The sequence below is a fragment of the Salvia splendens genome, chromosome 20, assembly GCF_004379255.2.
Source record: "Salvia splendens isolate huo1 chromosome 20, SspV2, whole genome shotgun sequence".
Taxonomy (NCBI): domain Eukaryota; kingdom Viridiplantae; phylum Streptophyta; class Magnoliopsida; order Lamiales; family Lamiaceae; genus Salvia; species Salvia splendens.
The window spans coordinates 1352319-1372736 of record NC_056051.1 but is presented as its reverse complement, the minus strand read 5'-3'; the positions used below and the strand labels follow the sequence as shown (position 1 = coordinate 1372736).

The 20418-nt window shown below is 40.4% G+C and overlaps 1 protein-coding gene across 5 annotated transcripts; it reads right to left on the bottom strand.

Moving 5' to 3' along the window:
* Positions 1 to 150: 150 nt before the first annotated feature.
* LOC121782321 (ABC transporter C family member 13-like) lies at positions 151 to 19303 on the bottom strand. 5 transcript variants are annotated; one of them, XM_042180117.1, is made up of 36 exons: positions 19198 to 19303; positions 18872 to 18912; positions 18667 to 18754; positions 18166 to 18321; positions 17954 to 18085; positions 17461 to 17561; positions 17205 to 17286; positions 16686 to 16937; positions 15991 to 16060; positions 15691 to 15751; positions 14729 to 14816; positions 14312 to 14430; positions 8554 to 8651; positions 7240 to 7306; positions 6535 to 6652; positions 6341 to 6457; positions 6178 to 6258; positions 5865 to 6101; positions 5022 to 5123; positions 4876 to 4943; positions 4646 to 4777; positions 4414 to 4561; positions 4007 to 4284; positions 3773 to 3929; positions 3286 to 3461; positions 3102 to 3213; positions 2938 to 2991; positions 2521 to 2643; positions 2019 to 2117; positions 1859 to 1951; positions 1675 to 1785; positions 1439 to 1600; positions 962 to 1149; positions 698 to 887; positions 467 to 634; positions 151 to 375 (listed from the first exon to the last, which is right to left on the bottom strand). In XM_042180117.1, the coding sequence occupies exons 1-36, from the start codon at positions 19237 to 19239 to the stop codon at positions 295 to 297; spliced, it is 4392 nt and encodes a 1463-aa protein (XP_042036051.1). In that variant the 5' UTR covers positions 19240 to 19303; the 3' UTR covers positions 151 to 294. The 5 variants fall into 5 exon arrangements, with proteins under 5 accessions (XP_042036051.1, XP_042036052.1, XP_042036055.1 ...); XM_042180118.1 differs by having other exon boundaries at positions 17205 to 17268; XM_042180121.1 differs by lacking the exons at positions 17954 to 18085; positions 18166 to 18321; positions 18667 to 18754; positions 18872 to 18912; positions 19198 to 19303 and having other exon boundaries at positions 16686 to 16800; positions 17205 to 17268.
* Between the last annotated feature and the right edge of the window lie 1115 nt (positions 19304 to 20418).

The window sequence follows — 20418 nt, the reverse complement described above, 5'->3', positions numbered from 1 at the left end:
AGTTTTTGAAACAATTTTATGTTTATGCTAGTTTTCATTGTGTTGAGTTTTGGCCGTGCGAACGCATGCTCAACGCCAAGGCACGACACTGAGCCACCACGCTAACACGCAAGCGCATGGCTTCATTCATCGAACTACTATGCAATCAGATAAATGCAAACTACTTGGTGATCAAATGAGAGCATCTCAGTAGTTAAACAAGGTTTACATAATACTGATCTGTCTAAAGATAATCACATGATACAAACCATTGTTTCCCTGCCATCTCCAAGCAATGTCGAACGTTCTAGAAAGTCACATCGTTGAAGCTCTGACAAAACTCGAGAATCTGGACGCTTCGTCATGCATGAGTGCTTGCGGATTCCCCTCCTCAATCTGCAAATGACAGCAACAACCAACAATCATGGCAAAATTATTTAATTTTCTAGATTGGCTAAAGCAAATTCTTAAAGAACATTTTCCTTACCAGTATCCCTTGATCCAAAATGAAGATATTGTCCATGGCCAGAACAGTAGAAATGCGATGAGCGATTGTGACAATAGTTCTGCCTTCACATTCACTCCAAATCGCCTTCTGCAGCTTTGAAGCAGTTTGAGTATCAACGTTGGCTGTGCACTCGTCTAAGCAGAGCACCTGAATCATTCGTATGGATGTCATGAATTGATCCATCCGTCATAACAAGTAACTTTCTCGTACCTTAGAAGCCTTGAGAAGTGCGCGCGCAAGGCACAAAAGCTGTCGTTGTCCTACTGAGAACGTCGTTCCAGCCTCCTTTACGTGGATATCTAGTCCTCCTGCTGTTTCTATTTCCTCCTTGAGACAGCACTTTTCAAGAGTATCCCATATTTTTCTGTCACTAATCATCTCGTATGGATCTAAATTGTCTCTGTGAAACCGAGGAAGGTAAGACACATGAAATCGAAAATCAATGATCAATCAGCAAAAGTCGCCTCAAATTACCTCAATGATCCTTCAAACAGAAAGGGACTCTGAGGAACAATAGCAATTCTAGAGCGGAGATCTCTAACAGGAAGCAAAGCAATATCTAAGTCGTCCACTAAAACACATCCACTGCAAATTGGGTTGAGACGGAATAACACATTCAAGATGCTCGATTTTCCAGCACCCGTTCTTCCAACAATTCCAACCTAGCCATATGAACAAACATCATGTAATAAATTTTTCTAGATGTATTTTGAAAAGAATGAAGATGGTAAAAGCTCACACTAAGACATGATAGTATGAGTAAATGAATTATAAAATATTTATCAACATTTGCATTGAAATCTGATAATGGACATTGAAACTTGTATAGGGAAACTCCATGTATAATAACATAGTCATTGTCTAGGATGAAAATAATATACATTAGTCACACAAAAAATTCAAAATAAACAAGGCCGAGAGAGAGATAGAGGAGGCATATAATTAACTCACGCGAGATCCTTCAGGGATAATAAGAGAAACATCCACGAGTGCGGGAGGCAGCGAGGGCATATAACGAAGGGTCACATTTTGAAACTGTATTTTTCCTTTTGAAGGCCAGTTTGTATCAAGTAGACTTTCTCCAGTCAGTTTTTCAGGAGAAATATCCATGTACTGGAGTGGAAGTTAATGAGTTAAGACCACTTTCCGAAGATGCTATATTGCACGTCTGAGTTCAGTTGTCTCACCTGAAGTACCCTCTCAACAGAAACCATCTCCTTCTCTGTTTCAGTGAAGCTTGTCAAGAAGCTTCCCAGCAATGATACAATCGGGGAAGCATACGAAAGAGCCAGTCCAACCTGCAGAAATGAAATGCATCTTAGGTCACGCTAGGCTAATTTATTTAGCAAATGCTTGAGGATAATTTTTTACCAGTCCTGGTGTACCCAAACTGATAGGAAGATGTTCATCGGTTCCAACAATTGCCATAACAGCCACAAATGACACCACAAAGGCTGCCAACAACTGGTATCAAGTTTGAAATGAGTATCACACATGATTGAATAAAGAGATGCAGTTAAACCAACATCACCTGAAGGCGAAGGGAGAGCCATAAACTTGCGATGACTTCTGTGTAGGAAGTCCGCTGGTACATTTGCACGTGCTGCATGAATCTGATAAGGAGAAAGTCCTGCACAAGACCATTTCGAGATTTATTTGTCGAAAAGAATATTTGTGACAAGAATAGTAAGTAAAGAAGGCCATAAAAGCACAAAGCAAGACAAAAACTAAGTAATTATCTTCAGCAAAGAATAAGAATTTTTAAGCTTCACAGATCTAATCAAATAATGTCTGGTGAACTCATCTACTATCATGCATCAGAAATAAACTTTTTTGTACAGCCAATATGCCCTGATAATGTTGATCAGAAGCTTGTAAAAACAGAAAGTAAGATAATCAACCTTCTTTATCAACTCATGATTATATACAAGTTAAGTTCATATAACCCTGTATAGTTTTGGAATTTAGTTACCATTATAAGTGATGCAGAAACAATTTGCAAGGTTCTGTCATTAACAGCTGTGGAATCTTACCTCACAGTTGAAAGCTCTAATAGTTGAGGAACCTTCCAAGATCTCCGTAAATGATGCATAAATGGGTGAACGGGAGACACTGTCCAGTCTCCGCAATTCCCGTGATGTTGATCTGTAGTAGAACTATAGCTTCTCACTTTTAGTAACTTGATCAATAAACTTCATCATATTGAAAACTCACTAACCATTATAATTTACTTAAACAATATACTATATTAAACATAATGATTGACAAAGATCAATATTGTTTTCTATGTATCTATTATGAAACTTGCAGAATTTGCTTTTATAGGACAGTCTAGCAAGATCAATGTTTAGTTCACCGAATACCGGAGAATTGTTTTGATATAATTAACATATGTTTCTTTTACACCACTTGACAAAGTTTCCAAAGTTGGATAAAGATGTGGTACAAACCTGCAACTTTTTGTAGATAAACCAAAATGGTATTAGTAATAACAAAAATGTGACCTGCATAGTAAATGATAAAACATTCAGTTATGAATACATTCAGCATATACAAATTATTTCAATCGTTAGAGAATATCATACAAGCTCAACTAGAACGAGGGTATAGATACCTGCACAATCGATAAAACAACGGCAATCCCAAGGAGGCCAACAAAATTGGCAAGGAGAATGTTGAGAATAAATGGAAGTGAGTCATCAATTGTGTAGAGATCTGAAGAAAATCTGTAGAATCCGGTTAGCATAGAAAAGTAAAACTGGAAAATTATCCATCATAAAAGGCGCAGAGCATGCTACCTGTTTAATATTCTTCCACTTGGTGTTCGATCAAAGAAACTAACGGGTGAATCAATTATTTTGTGGAGCAATTGGTCATGCACTTTAATAGCAGCTCGTAAACCACCATATGCAAATGAAAATGCCCTCACTAACGTCAAGAGTGAATTAACCAAACAAAACAAGCAGAGAATGACCTGCAAGAGCAAATGATACCAACCCAGTTTAATGTATCCGGCAACTGAAGCCATACATTTCTTTTGCAAAGAATATTCAAATTCCATCCACTGCACAATCTCAAATATCTTTTAACTAAAAATTATATACTTCCTAGTGGACTTTTGTACATAGTATTGGCTGACATTTTCTGCGAGTTCCAAAAACATAATCCAACCATATTGATTATTGAGTTCTCTTACTAGTGATTTTTTAGTAATTTTAATAACAAGCTGAATGAAGCCAAAGACACCAACCATACATCTGATCATTTACAGGAGAAAGTGCTAACCAGATAAAAGGTGGTGGAAAACTTGCTTTGGTTGGCACCCGTTGTGTCGACCCAAAATGACAGCCAGAGATCATTTCCATTACGCGAAGCTTGCATTAAGATTGCTGAGAGACATGATATAACAGCAATGGACCAACCAGAAAATGCAGCATAGTTTCTGCAGAAGATAATAAGTTAGGTTAACGGTATTGATATCATGTGTTATGCAATGAATTTAAACATCGGTTAACTCACTTGTATACTTCTGATTCAACCCTCCCTTCTTTTCTTGCCTCAACCTCAATGATGTCTTGGGCTTCATTTATAGTGCTTATTGAGTCAAGTTCACGGGGTTTCTCCATTTTACCATCAAGATTTGGCAACTTTTCGTTCCTTTGCACCTCAGTAAATGTGTCAAACTCATTTAGTGATAGAAATGATATGTAGGAAGTGACAGAAGAGTCAGTTGGACTTCCTATCCATTTCACATGCCCATTATCCATCACAACTATCATATCTGCCAGATGAATTGCCTGCAATCATTACTGGCGTATAAATGTTGAACAATATACAACGATAGAAGTGGACATAAATAATAAATGAGCCCGATGCTGCATCACCACACAACCTATTGAACTTAAAACCCATAGAAAAAGACGAACCTGAATATTATGTGTACAGAGAATGCATGTTTCCTTGCTCATAAGAGGACCCATAATTGCATGTTGTATTATGGACCGAGCAACATGAGCGTCAACTGCACTCAGAACGTCATCAAGCATGTATGTGTCAGACCCATGATAAATGGCCCTGACCATGCCGATGAGGAAAAAAAAAGTTATTAGAGAACATAAGCATGTTCGATCATGAATTATTGTCGAAACAAAGTACTACCTAGCAAGGGCAAGGCGGGCTCTTTGACCTCCAGACAAATTAAGACCTTTCTCACCAATACGAGCCATATCACCTCCATTCATTAGAGAAATATCAAGATCCAGGGTGCAAGCCTCTAACACTTCTGAATATCTGCTTAATTACAAGGGATAAGGATGTTTTTATTACAACCTTTACCATAATATTCATCTTTGCTATTCTGCCATTCACAAAACTGACAAAAGTAATACCTGTTCTGATCATAGTCCTTTCCAAGCAAAATATTATCGCGGATTGTTCCAGACATTATCCATGGGATCTGAAAGGTATACAAGTAAGATTATTTAGTTTTTAATTTCTGATTTGCACTTAGATGGTAATAGGAAAGATAATTGACCTGTGGTACGTATGCTTTTGATCCAACTAGATATATCGTTCCATTGATGAGTCTAGTTTCACCCAGAATCAAGTTCAAAAGGGATGATTTACCTGATCCAACCTGTAACCCAGTGGAAATCAAACACTTAAATTAAGGCATGCGATATTATTAAAGTGGTATGCAACTGCAGATCATCACTTAATTCACTTAACTTGTTTTACCAGAATACAAAGATTGATGTTCTGAAATTTGTTCATCTCTTACAATCCTAACTTTATCTATAGCCATCCAATTAAAATATAATCATAAAAAGTACACCAAGCCGTTCAGTTACCTGGAATTTCAAGAAAAACGCTTTATAATGCTAACGTAAACTGCTTCAAAAAGAAAATTGCTAACTAATACCCTATATCACCAAGTTCGACAGCAATATAGAAAGGCTAAGAAAAAATAAGAAGAAAAAGGATATAAGATACTTCTAGAGAAAAACTAAAGTTTCGAATTGTTAAATTCTAATAGCTGTAGAACAAATTCAGCTAGCTTACTCTCAACTTGTTATGGAATATCCTTCACTTAACTAATTAAAAGCTTGCTACCACGGTAAAACTTTGTCAAACTTACAGATTTGATGAAATCAGTGGAACTGAAACAATAGAATAATAAACTTTTAGACGAAAAACTTCTCTAACAGTATTTGTGATATGCGAAGAAACATAAAAGTAGACACTAGCCAAAACATCAGGTTAGCTTCTTTTTCACCATGTATAATCCAAGATATTTATTTTGTAACTTTGTCAAATATTTGAAGCATCTAACAATTTACTTAGCATATAAGCAAACGCTAATACATCGACGATTTACCTCACCAATAATCGCAACCATGAAACCCTTTGGGACACGAAGATTTACATTTTCCAGAACCAGGTCAAATTCCTTCTCATCATAGCTTGACCATGTACAAGATGCCTCATCAACAGCAACAGCCAGCTCTTTCGAATCAAATTTCTCATCACAGAAGGTAGGGGACGATTTATTCAGTCTGGTATCAATTTCTTTACAAGAGAGATACTTGTTCAATCGTCTAAGTGATATAAGTGCCTGTGAAAATCATAAATAACTCATATATTTTGACACACGAATGAATAAAGTGCGGAGCTACGGAAAAGAAACTTACGTCTATCAGACCATTGATGACCCATGGGAATGAATTTAGAGGAGAGATCAAATTATTAAACAGAGCTAGGCAGGTGAAAACCTGAAAAGTTAACACAAGTGCAAGTAAGGAATTTAGAATTATCAACATATTTCATCAAAAAGTGTTTAAATAGTTGCAATACCGTTGCAGCATCAAGATGGTGACCCATCAAAGAGTAGAGTCCAAAGGTGAACAAAGAGAAAAGTGTGGGTGTTGTCGCCCAAAAGAACACACACCATGCATCCAAATATTTCCTAGTCTAAGACATGAAATTCTGTATCAGATGAAGAATGGGTAGCCTTTTTGAAGTCTGCAATAAAATGTCTGCATTTTTACCGATAAATGTTGGACTTCAGAGGATCTTGTCTTCATCAACCAGCTCGCGAACAGAAGCTCCCAACCATACATTTTTAATGTGCGTATATATGTTAGTAACTCCGCCGTCTTTCTAATCCTGGAAAATGGGACATATCATATTTTTGATATTCTATACATATATAACTCGTACAACTGAGTCTCATAATGTCAGGCTATCCACATGGTAGACTCAGTAGCATTCTTCGACATCTCATGCTTGTAGTATACTTACTATCACATAATTTTAGAAACTTATTGAGTTTAACCTTATTTGAGAATATATCTTGTTATGTTTGTCTTCCTAAGCTTTTGGAATTTCCTGAATAAAGACTGGATCTGATAAGTCGAAGGAAAGCAGAAATATAAAAAAATAAGAGATCTTGAAGATGACGATTATGTATATGCATATGTTGTTGCATATGTTGTTCAGCACATGTGTCTGTGCATGAGAGCACACACAAAAGCTTTGGGGGCCAATGCCCACAGCCATTTCATGGCTTTTGAAACCTCTGAAGTCAACCAAGTACATGATGAAATAGAATTTGGATTTTTCGTCGTCATATGATGATGGGACAACTATAGTAATTTCAGTATGATAATAAGATAATCTTAAAATCTTTTGAAACATTAGTACAAAAAATTCTATGAATGCCTAGTAGCCTCTCAAAAGGAAAGAATAGATACCTTTCATCCTTCTGCTCCATCATATTTTTTGTTGCATGTGCAATCAGATTTGCAATCCATTTGTTAACTGTATATTTAATTATCATTACCCAATTAAAAACATATCAATGTAAAACCCTGCAACTGAAGTTATATAGTAATATCTCCTGTTTTTGTTTAAAAGGCATGTTGTAACAAAATAGAGTAATTGTGTAATCGAGACAAACAGAACGTAAAGAGACACATATTTATGTGATTCACCAACGTTGTGTTGGCTACGTCCATGGGTAGGAAAGGACAACATATTGTATTCAGATTGCAGAGTTATGTGTCCTACTTTTATATAAATAGGCAAACGAAACGGGCTAGGCCGAATATAACAATTAGGACCCCCGTTTGGCTAGAGGCAAACAATACAGATTCAAGGCATACTAACAAGGCAATTTAGAACATGTGGTTTGTGGATAGATATTGTAGTAACAAAGTTTGTGTGTATGTAGTTCAGAAAATATCATAAAAGAATCAGTAATGACATTATGTTTCTTGCAACAAATTTCAGTTCGAGGGTAGGTCACCAAATCTTACATACACATGGGACACATCCCCTTGTTGATATCATGGCTCGTCAAAAATCATTTGGAAGAACTCATGGGTGCATTAATACCTTGTCCACTTCACTACAAAGACATTTGAAACGAGGTGGAAGTTGCCTCAGTGTAGGAGTACGGACGTCTCAAAGCAGTTTACAAGCCTTACCAGGATAAAGCACAACAAGTTGGATCTTTTTAAGTCAAATGACAGTATGCTCGGTGTTTAGAAATGATTTTCTGGAACGGCTAGATAAGGTCGTGGTAGATGGAATCCAACACTACCTCATATTGAAGAGTTCTCTGCTGAAGTGATAAAAGAGGAAATCAAGGACAAGATTATACTTGATCCCAGAGGTACAATCCTTTTAAAATCACTCATGAAGAAAACACAAAGGCAGGTTTACTTGACTAACTTTGGCTTGATAATTGTCCAAGGAAAATGCCAAAAAAAAAATTCACACTCAGAAAATTCCTAAGATTAAACCCAAAAATGTCATAGCAACAAAAAAATCAAAGGCGACGACATATATCAAAAGGACATCTGTGTCTGCCAATATAATGCTCAAATAAGCCAAACAAAAGCAAGGTGAAGGTAGCATCAACCTCAGCAAAGAGCAACTTGACTGCATAATGATACGTAGAATGGTAACTTTAAATAGAAGAGTTTATGTTGCTTGCATGAAGTTTCATGCCAACATATTTAAGAATGGTTTAATGTGAATGCATGACAATCAACCTTACATACCTGGTATGAGCAAAATAGTTATAGCTATCCCAGAAACAAAGGCAAATTTCACTTGTATGTATAACAGGTAGAGAGCGATCCCTATTTGCAAAGGCAAGCTGACACAATAACACAAGAAAAAAGATCCATGAATTTATTAGTAAATGATGGATTACTTGTCATAATCTTAAGCATATTTTTCCCATCATATGTTTCTAAGCTGATTGTAGAAAGATTGTTCTAAGAGGTTTTTTTTATGTCAAATGTTATTGATACGGACCGATCTTGGAAGGTCTACCACCGAGGAAATAGGAGAGTTGTTTGGCCGTTGGAGAAGAATAAGGGGACAGGCCAAACTGAAGCAGAAACCGGTGGAGAAGAATAAGGAGGCAGCAGAGAAGTAGCTGGAAGGAAAAAGGAAGAAGCGGCAGTCCAGTTCCTATTTTTATGCTTTTAGTTATTGACTTTCGAGTATAAATAAATGTAAGCTAGGGAGTGGAAATCATCTTGAATAGATCATTGTAATTGGACGACTTGAGTCGTAGGCCTCTGCGGAGGAGTGTTCTTCTTTATTCGTCTGGCAATACAAGTGATCGGATTCCTAGCATTACTATCCTTACAATATACATATCATAAAACAGAGCATAACTCGTGCTCCCTCCCTTCCTCTCGCCTTTCACTCCTATCAATTGGTGCGGTGAACAATGGTGAGCTCTAGGGCGGACACGCGACTGGATGATTTGGAGAAGGCGACGGGTGATTTGCACCAGAGCAACCTCTCGTTGGACGCGGCTGTAAAAGAACTAAATGCTCAGTTCCGCCACACGGAGGAGCAGGTCGCAGCCATGCTTCAGGAGATGCGCGAGGGCTTCGCATCGCTGAAACTCAAAGACACGACCAACCAAGACGATGGATCCACTTCAGCGAATCACATCGCAAAACAACCAGCCACCGGGGGTGCCTCGGCGTCGCCCATGCCCACATTCGATGGCTCGGACGCCCTCGCTTGGCTTGCACGGGCAGAACAATACTTCTTGATCTCGGGAACCGCCCCCGAGGACCGGGTGGGCGTCGCAATGGTGGCTTTGGCAGGAACGGCCCTCCCTTGGTACCAGTTGCTGCGACTTCGAGTCCCGGATCTGACGTGGGCTCGCTTCGCGAGAGAGTTGATGAAATGCTTTGGAGGCACTGGGGCACTGAACGAGTATGAAGCGTTCGCAGCTGTCCGCCACACGGGCTCCCTCACTGAATTCGTGGCGGCTTTTGAGGCACGCCTCGCCCAAGTTCCAGACATCCCGTGCCAGCAATATTTAGGATTTTTTATGTCTGCCCTCCGTCCGGAGGTCCGCATGCAGATGAAGGCCTCCAAAATCACCACCTATGAAGATGCCGTCGAATTAGCCTTGGACATCAACATGCTCGCATCCCAGCAACCCCCGCGGATAGCCCCTGCCCCCTCCCACAGCGTGTCGCAGACCTACACAGGGCAGCAGCGACGCCCGTCGTCCACAGGGTACTCGAACCCCCCCTCTCAATTCTCGTCCACGGGATCGTCCCGGCCAGGGTCCAAACGATTCCGGAATATTTCCCCGGAGGAGTACAGGAGGCACATCGCGGCTGGCACCTGCGTCAAGTGCGGCCTCAAGTTCAGCCCGACTCACAAGTGCCCTCCCAAGACTCTTAAATGTCCTCATCTGCGAGGAAGACGATGTACCAGGGGATGACTCTGACCTCGAAGAGACCATGGAGCTGGACGACATGAGCAAGCCGGAGCTCTCCGTTTTATCCTTAAATGGGCTGGATACGGCAAATACCATGAAGTTGTTTGGACATGTAGGAACACAGCAGGTCAAGATAATGGTGGACAGCGGTGCGAACTATTGCTTCATCTCCGAGCAGTGCGCACAGCAGCTGAAACTGCCGATTACCCCCACATCACCCTATTCGGTCGTCCTCGGTGACGGGTCCACGCGACGGGCGTCTGGAATCTGCAAGGGGGTCACTGTCACAATGGCCAACGAAGACTTCACAATATCTTGCTATGTGTTTCCCCTCCGAAACATCGACATAATTTTAGGGTCTCGTGGCTCGCCTCCCTTGGTTATGTAATGGTCAATTGGCAACATTCATCCATGGATTTCTCCATTGACGGCAGACCGGTAGCACTCAAGGGGAACCCGACCCTCATGCGTCGGGCCTGCTCTACCCGGGACCTCCGTCGCCTTGAGGAGGGCGACTGCGGGTGGATCCTTCATTCAATGGACACAGAAGCAGTAACGGCTCCTTTCGGCATCGATCCGGCCCTCTCGCCCGACGCCAAGAACCAGCTACTGCAACTGATCGGGGGATTTCCCTCCCTCATGGAATCCGCAACCGGGCTACCCCCCGCCGGCAAATTGACCACCGCATTCCGCTGCTACCAGGTACGGAACCTGTCTCCGTTCGTCCGTATCGATATAATCATCTACAGAAGGACGAAATGGAAAAGCTCGTAGCAGAGATGCTGGGTTCGGGCGTGATCCAGCCTAGCACGAGCCCGTTCTCCAGCCCGGTACTCCTAGTTCGCAAGAAAGATGGCTCTTGGAGGTTCTGCGTGGACTACCGGGAATTAAACAAGAGGACGGTTCCTGACAAATACCCAATTCCGGTGATACAAGAACTGTTGGATGAACTACACGGAGCAAAGTGGTTTAGCAAGATTGATCTGAAGGCCGGTTACCATCAAATCCGCGTGGCAGCCGAGGACGTGCCAAAGACCGCGTTCCGAACCCACTCCGGTCATTACGAGTTCTTAGTGATGCCTTTTGGTCTCACCAACGCCCCAGCTACCTTCCAGAGCCTCATGAACGACATTTTCCGACCGGCGTTGCGGAAGTTCGTTTTGGTGTTTTTCGACGATATACTGGTCTACAGTACATCCTGGCCCGACCATCTACGCCACCTTCACCAAGTCTTTGAGGCGTTGCGCGCTCATTCCCTCGTCGTCAACTCCAAGAAATGCTTCCTAGGGCGGGACAACGTCGAATATTTGGGCCACATCGTATCTTTTGAGGGAGTTAAAATGGACCCGGCCAAGATATCAGCAGTCCTCCGTTGGCCTACTCCATCCTCATTGAAGGGAGTGCGCGGGTTCCTGGGCCTGACCGGTTACTACCGCCGTTTCATCCGCAACTACGGCAAAATAGCGGCGCCACTCACGGAACTCTTGAAGAAGTCACTGCCCAATTCTCCTAAACAACCGTGGGTCTGGCCTCCTGCAGCAGCCTCGGCGTTTGACGCACTCAAGGCGGCTTTAACTTCGGCTCCCCTCCTCAAAATGCCGGATTTCGCCAAGGAGTTTGTAATTGAGTGTGACGCCTCAGGCCGAGGGCTAGGAGCGGTACTAATGCAAGAACGCCAACCGATTGCATACTTTAGCAAGAACCTGGCAGCGCGTTGGTTGGCCAAGTCCGCTTACGAGAAAGAGCTCATGGCCCTCGTCCTCGCCATCCATCACTGGCGGCCATACTTGCTGGGCCGCCGGTTTGTGGTCCATACCGACCAACGCAGCTTGCGTCAGCTTTTGGCTCACCCTCTGGCGACCCCGGCACAACAAAATTGGGCAGCAAAGTTGTTGGGCTACGACTTCACCATCGTCTACAAGGAAGGGAAGCTAAATAAGGCAGCTGATGCCCTTTCCCGCCGAGATGAGGAACCAATAGAGTTTTCGGCCATATCCCTTCCAGCTTGGCCAGAGTGGTCGACCATTCAGACCGAATTACCGTCGGACCCGGCGCTGCTAAAAATCAAGTCAGCTCTGGAGGCAGGCCAGCCAACCGCCCCACATTACGAGATGGTGCACGGCATCCTCTTCTACAAAGGGAGGATCGTCGTCCCTCCCCACTCCCCGTGGATACCCAAGCTCCTCGCTGAGTTCCACGTCACACCCACGGGGGGTCACTCAGGCGCATACCGCACCTATCGCCGGTTAGCTTCCAATGTCTACTGGCCAGGGATGATGCGGCGGGTCTCCCAATTCGTCGCAGCTTGCGCGACATGCCAGAAACACAAGGCCGACACCAAATCTCCAGCCGGCCTCTTGCAGCCACTTCCAATTCCATCCCGGGTTTGGGAGGACATTAGCATGGACTTCATTTCCGGCTTACCCCGAGCCGGAGGATTCGACTGCATTTTCGTTGTCATAGATCGCCTATCCAAGTATGGACATTTCATTGGATTACGCCACCCCTTCACAGCTCGACAAGTGGCTGATTTATTTACCAACGAGGTGGTTCGCCTCCACGGTATACCTCGATCAATTGTGTCCGATCGCGACCCTATATTCCTAAGCTCGTTCTGGAAAGAGCTTTTTCGTGCCACGGGAACTAAGCTGAAGATGAGCTCGGCTTATCATCCAGAAACGGACGGCCAGACGGAGGTTTTGAACCGTTGTTTGCAAACCTATCTGCGTTGCTTCTCGTCGGACCGCCCAAAACAATGGCATAAGTGGCTGGCTTGGGCGGAGTACTGCTACAACACCAGCATTCACTCCGCCTCGGGGATGACTCCCTTCGAAGTGGTCTACGGTCGCCCCCCTCCTACCTTGCACGCGTTTCTCCCGGGGGAAATTCGAGCCCAAGCGGTCATCGACACGCTGCGTTCTCGCGATGAGGTGCTGGAGTTGCTGCGCCACCACCTCCAACGTGCGCAGGACCGGATGGCGGCCTCGGCCAACAAGAAACGACGAGAGGTGGAGTTTGCCGTGGGGGACATGGTTTATGTGAAGTTTCGACCCCATCGGCAATCCACCCTGTTTTCCTCCCGCAACAGGAAGATGGCCCCACGTTTCTTCGGCCCGTTTCGGATAGAGGCTCGCATTGGCGCAACGGCTTATCGTCTACAGCTCCCCGCATCCACCCGGATCCACCCGGTGTTCCACGTTTCGCTTCTAAAACGGGCCATAGGCGAGGCCACATCGGAGGCCACTCTTCTCGACGAGCTCGGAGGAGCTGCTCTTTCCTTCCTACCTGAAAAGGTATTGGCGACTCGAATTGGCCAGCGCGAGGGTGGGGCAGTCGACCAAGTCCTCATCAAGTGGCTCGGGATGGACGAGGATGAAGCCACGTGGATGGACGTGGCGGATGTTCAGGGCCAATTCCCTTTCTTCAGCCTTGTGGACAAGGCTGTTACGACGGATGGGGCAGTTGATACGGACCGATCTTGGAAGGTCTACCACCGAGGAAATAGGAGAGTTGTTTGGCCGTTGGAGAAGAATAAGGGGACAGGCCAAACTGAAGCAGAAACCGGTGGAGAAGAATAAGGAGGCAGCAGAGAAGTAGCTGGAAGGAAAAAGGAAGAAGCGGCAGTCCAGTTCCTATTTTTATGCTTTTAGTTATTGACTTTCGAGTATAAATAAATGTAAGCTAGGGAGTGGAAATCATCTTGAATAGATCATTGTAATTGGACGACTTGAGTCGTAGGCCTCTGCGGAGGAGTGTTCTTCTTTATTCGTCTGGCAATACAAGTGATCGGATTCCTAGCATTACTATCCTTACAATATACATATCATAAAACAGAGCATAACTCGTGCTCCCTCCCTTCCTCTCGCCTTTCACTCCTATCAGTTATAGTGCCAGTAGATGTGATATCACTAGAACTGCGAAACAACTAGTTTAAATGTTCTTTCATGAAAGAAGTTTCCATTCACTGCAATTATGAAATGAAACTGACCCCAAAGTATTCGATCTAGTACAGACAAATCATTTCATTCGAGCGATTTAAAAATGTTAAGAATTATAACCTCCACATATCATGAACACTGTTGCTCAGGTTTACAATTCGATCTGCATCCACCGACATGAATGTCTGAATTTCTCCTTCAGAAAATTTAGATCTCTCTGCTAAGCTTACATGAAGACACTGAGAGAGATAGAGAGAGACATTCCGTAAACTGTATAACATGATCTTGTGTTTGAATCATATAGTTACAGAAGACTGCACATTATATGACAATAAAAAGGGTCCAAACTGCAGAGGGAGCAAATTTAACATTCTGTGGGGCACATATGTGAATCCTCACTGGACAAATAAACAAAATTTGCATGGAATACGATACAACTGATGACTGTACAAGGAAATAAATATACTCATGCATGCACACACCATTACATGAATGCTATGAATTGCATTTTTAGTGCAGCTACTCTGCGAAAAATACCTTCCGATAGATAATCGTCATAATACCAGATCTCAACTTCAGTCTGAGTTGTGCAAGACGAAATGAATATTGTGTGTCAAGAAATGATCTGCACCATTGAGGTATAATACTAAGAAATTCTTTACTCAAACAAAAAGAATTAACTTTTGCTACAGTCAGTATACATGAATGCAAAAATTTACATTATTAACATAAAATCACATACGAATCAATCAATCAAGTAATGGGGCACAATCGTGTTGAAGACAAGAACATGCATGTGTGCATGGTCCGCTGTCTAATACAAAGCCAGCGAATTGATAGTTCTACATAAAAGGAAATAAAACGTAAAGGAGAAAGGATGTGGGCTGACACTCTGAATACACCAAGCTTGAGTATAAACTCCTGACCAGTTAGACTACACCATCAAGATAATTCCATGTCATTGTATACACAATGTATAGTTATCTGTGTGATGCTGTTTCATTGACAAACGAGAAAATTTCCCAGTTACTGTTTTGAGTTCATGTTTGCTCTCACTGACAACTCAATCAGAAATCAAGGCTGCTGCCTATTTTCAACCAATCGTAACCTAGAAAAATCTGAATGGGACAAGGGACATTAGTATGTATTCCACTCGTAATAAAATATCCATGAATGACAGAGCCATTCTTCTCTTTTTTCCTTTCTTTTGTGTGGGTAGAGTTAATTTTAAAATCAACCAAAATTGTAAAGGCCCTGGGCATAAGTTCTTCAATTGCTTTCTACTTGAAGAGGTTATGAAAGCAAATAACATGCAAAGAAATTGCCATAATCTCTTTCATCATATTAACCATCAATATTTTGACTTATGGTAGAAGACTACAATGGGCTACAAAGTAAAAGAATGATAAATACAAATAGAACTATAGAAGTGTGAGGAATTTTGGTGTAAGAGGTAGAGAAGAATATATTTCATGGACATGCTTGAGAAGGAAAATTACTTTACAATCGATACCAAACCCAAGGATATTGCAAGAACATAACCATCAACTTTTCTGGCACCTGTCAAATGAAACATAAATCTGTTAATATTTTGCACCTCATCAATCAAATCATTAGCAGTTCAAATGGGTGAGAATCTTCAGAACTTTAGTTCCTAATTGATATAAACCTCTACAATATACTAAACTTTTATGCTCACAACTTGAGTTAACTGGATAAATAACTAATACTCTAGAGTATCAGATAACATTTTACTTCTTGAAAATTGTCTGTCTTTTTGTTTTACCCTACACGCTTACCTTTCTGGAGAAAACGAATTAGCATATTGAGCAGTAGAGGTCCTGCAAAACCCAGGCAGTCATTAAGCACCTGCAAGGAAGGTTGTAAGCAAGTTAATATGAATTTAAGGAGTAATAGTGTAATTCTATATGAGCCTTATTCCAATCCAATCTAAAAGGAATCAGTTCAGATCCAAAAACTGAAGAAGTTTGCCGAACTGCCATTTTAATCCTCTATAGTTCACTGGAACTGGATTTTGTCAAATATGATCAAGTCGATCATTATAAGTAAATTATTCATTTCTCACCAATATTTATCGTTCTCACCGATCATTTTCCTAGATATACATACATCAAGTATGTTGATACACCTTCAAGAATCTATGAAGCTGAAGCAACCTTGGCAGAATATATAACAAGCAATAGATTCTACACTTTAAAGGCTGGTAGGAGCAACTAGACCAATGTCATTAAGCATTTAATAAGAAATTGGTTGGGATAGCTCGATTTGTTTAGCTCGTGACAATCACCACAGCAAACTAGTACGCTTTATTTTCTCATATATTATGTTGATCATCATTCGATGTATGAAATTCTGTCCCTTATTCGAAAGATCTTTCTCTAATTAGATCTATTTAATTTTATTTTTGTAATAATCATGACTGGAAGCACAACTCACAAACCTGTTGCAATACTAACACAAATATAAGTATTACCTTCAATAAACCTATGCAGAAATACGGCCACCCATATGCTGAGCATATCGCCTTGAATAAAGAAGGGTGTCTATGATTGTTTCTATATTGAGCATCCCACATTCTCAATAGCAAACTATGGCAAGACGAAGGATCCATATCAATAGGTAGCTGAAGCAAATCTTCAAAATCAAGTTGTTTGATTGAACCATGTCGTATCACAGGATCAATTATTTTGAATGTTAGCAGATTCCAAACTTTCCATACAATTCCCTTCAACAATTGAAAACAGTTGTCAACTTATCTATATGTAAAAGTGAAGAAATGAAACAGTGAATAGGATGAACCGAAATAGTTTCATTATATTGACCCATAACACAAACCAACACATGTTAAGCCTTGTTAAACTGTAAGAGTTTGGAAAAGATAAAAGTGGAAATTGCCAACAGCTCACTAAAGTTTTATACTCAACTAGATAAAGGTTTAACCAATAAGTTAAAACTAATAACGAAGTTACCAATGCATGCATTGTGCACTTACCACATCCGTAAGAGGACCATCTTTATCTTGCCTTTGGTAGGGGAGGAGCGGGTCGACTACTGAGCTACATAATTGCAGATAACTTTAGAAAGACAAATAAAAGAACAAAGGCCCAGTTACAAATTCTGTGATGTTTGGCTAATTTGACAAGTACATTATAGTAGAATAAATCCCAAAACTGCAATATGAAAAAACCAAATCGAATAAGGAAAAAATGAAGAACGACTTCAAGAAAAACAAATGTAGTTTATGTTACCTGTTTCTATAGGACACAATCCTTACTCTGATAATGTTAATTAATGTTGCGAATGTGATATCGAGAATAGCCCCAAAGATTTCCCTAAACCATCTTATAACCTGTGACAAATGATAATGTGAACACAAGTAAGCACTGAATTGAGGACTAAAAAGACAAGACTCAAAACTGCTACTTTTACTCAAAACCATGAGTTTCCATATGCATCTTATTTTTTGTACCAACCTCATACAAGTGGATTAGCCATAGAATGCATAATATCTTTCATTTTATCAATTTTTATTCATTCCAAAAAACTTAGGAAAGCAAAAAAGGTAGACAACAAAGAACTGATGGAAGAAAGGTGATGTTTATGAAAAGACCAACTTTTATTGATTAATATTTCAATCACTCAAGCTGCCTTAACCTTTGCATTTGTACTCATATTTTAAGAAAAAATGGGATGCACAATATTAATATTTCTATATTTCCATATATTCTTAGGAGAGATCACCTGAGGTGAAGTAAAAACTATCTGTAGTCGTGGCATCAACAAGAGGAGTTTTATAATCCACCAAACACACAGGACGTCATGGCATAAGAAATCCATTTGAGTGTCACATCTTGACACGACCATAACAGCCATCTGAAAGTAAAAATTGAGAATTTCAAATATCACTGTGAAAATAAGAAGGAAGTTATGTTTCCTAGAACCTGTAGGCTTACCCAAACCAAGAACTCTGAGCATGCATACAGCCATTCATGATACAGAATGGTTCGAGCACTCATGCTTGCCCAAAAAAGCATAACCACATCAAACAACGCAAAACACAAACCCAAAGCAGCCAGAACAGGGAATGCATTGTATGCTGAAAGATGCACCTGAGGTCATTCATGAAGAATTAGAGTGATGAACAACAACTAATAATAGAAATACAGATTAAGCAATTCAACATAAAGTCCTCTAGTTCTGAAAATCCCCAACGGCAGTGAAAATATCGTTCAAGGAAGCATTCAAAAAGTTTTAAACCTTAAGCAATTAAGCAATTCATAATTAGAACCCCAAATCACCAAAAATTAGAACCCCAAATCACCAAAACCTCGTGAAACATATATCGAGAATGACTGACCTCTTCCTATGTCTCATCAGAATAACATGTTCTTAAAAAAGAAGTAGAACGAAAAAAACTAATATAAACTCCCAAGCAAACATGGTTGATGGCATACCCTCCTCAATTGCCTCCCACGCCTATGGATGATCCAAAGAACAAGAATCATAACCACAGTAAGCATGTTTGCTCCAAAGCCAAGTACTGTGAATAATATTAAGGGGAAACAGATAACAAGAAGAATTTCTTTAATTTTTAAAATTTCTGGTTTCATTAAGTTGATGAATGATGAATGAAATCAGAAACATATAATTGAAGGATATAAATTGTCGAAACACTCTGAAACTCCATTGCGATTCCACACCTGTACACAAAAAACAATTGAATTGATTTCTCATTATTAGCATTTTCTCCACATTTTGAAGACAAAAAGCCATCTCTGTTTCCTCTACGTTCTCTGACTAGATTAACGCTTGAAAGCGAAACACGCTCGGTGAATTAGGGAGTTTGAAGCCAAACAAAATGAAAATTGATAACAAAAATCTCGATGAAACATTTACTCAAACATATTTGTCGCATTTGAGAAAAAACAGTGTGAAATCGATCAATGTTTGTTGCGAACACGAAAATGAACAGTTTCGTAGCTTACATATGGAGAATCGGGACAGATGAAGCTCGGCAAGTCCGCCATTGAAGTGAAGTGTGAAGAAATTAGTTGAAAGGCGGAAATCACTCTGAATTATATGGGGTTTTTTCTTTTTTTTTTTCTAGAATGAAACTTAGATTCCGTGTTTTTACTGAACTTTTTTTTATTCCGTGTTTGGGAGAGACGCATGACTCTCATGCGTCTTCTTTTAATGAAACGCATTACGGAGACGCGTCTTTCATAGCGACGCATGATGGACATGCGTCGTTAAATTTTTAATTTTTTTTCTTTATTTTTTTAAAGACGCATGAGCGTTATGCGTCACAGGCAAAGACGCATAAGCGTCATGCGTCTTTCACTTTTTTTATTTTTTATTTTATTTTATTAAAAAAAAAATAAAAATAAAAAAGTGAAAGACGCATGACGCTTATGCGTCTTTGCCTGTGACTAGGGCTGGGGAAAAATACCGAAATACCGGACTTATCGTACCGAAAAAATATCGAAAATACCGAATTTTTGGTATACCGTGACTTTCGGTACGGTATGATACCTTACCAAAAAATTTCGGTAAGGTAACGGTATGGATTTTCAAATACCGCAGTATACCGCTGCATACCGAAATTCGGTATATACCGTAAATTAAGGTATATACCGTAAACTAAGGTATATACCACAAAAATATAAACAAAATTATATATAAAATATATTTTATATATTTTTAAATTATAAAATCTATTATGAAATATAAATATAATTATAAATAAATTATATTTAATTTATTTTTAAAATTATAAAATATAAATAATATTCTAAAAACTCTAATTTTCTATTTTAATTGATGTTGAAAGTCAGGTATACCGAACTTCGGTATGGTATACAGAAAATGAAGTACGGTATCTGTATGGAAATTCATCATACCGAAAATAAGGTATACCGAAGTTCGGTATACCGAAAACTTTGGTAAGGTAAAGGTATGATTTTTTCGCATACCGTATTTACGGTAAGGTATACGGTATGGTGGTTTCGGTAAGGTATACCGTACCTACCCACCCCTACCTGTGACGCATAATGCTCATGCGTATTTCAAAAAAAATAAAGAAAAAAAATTAAAATTTTAACGACGCATGTCCATCATGCGTCGCTATGAAATACGCATCTCCGTCATGCGTTTCATTAAAAGAAGACGCATGAGGGTCATGCGTCTCTCCCAAACACGGAATAAAA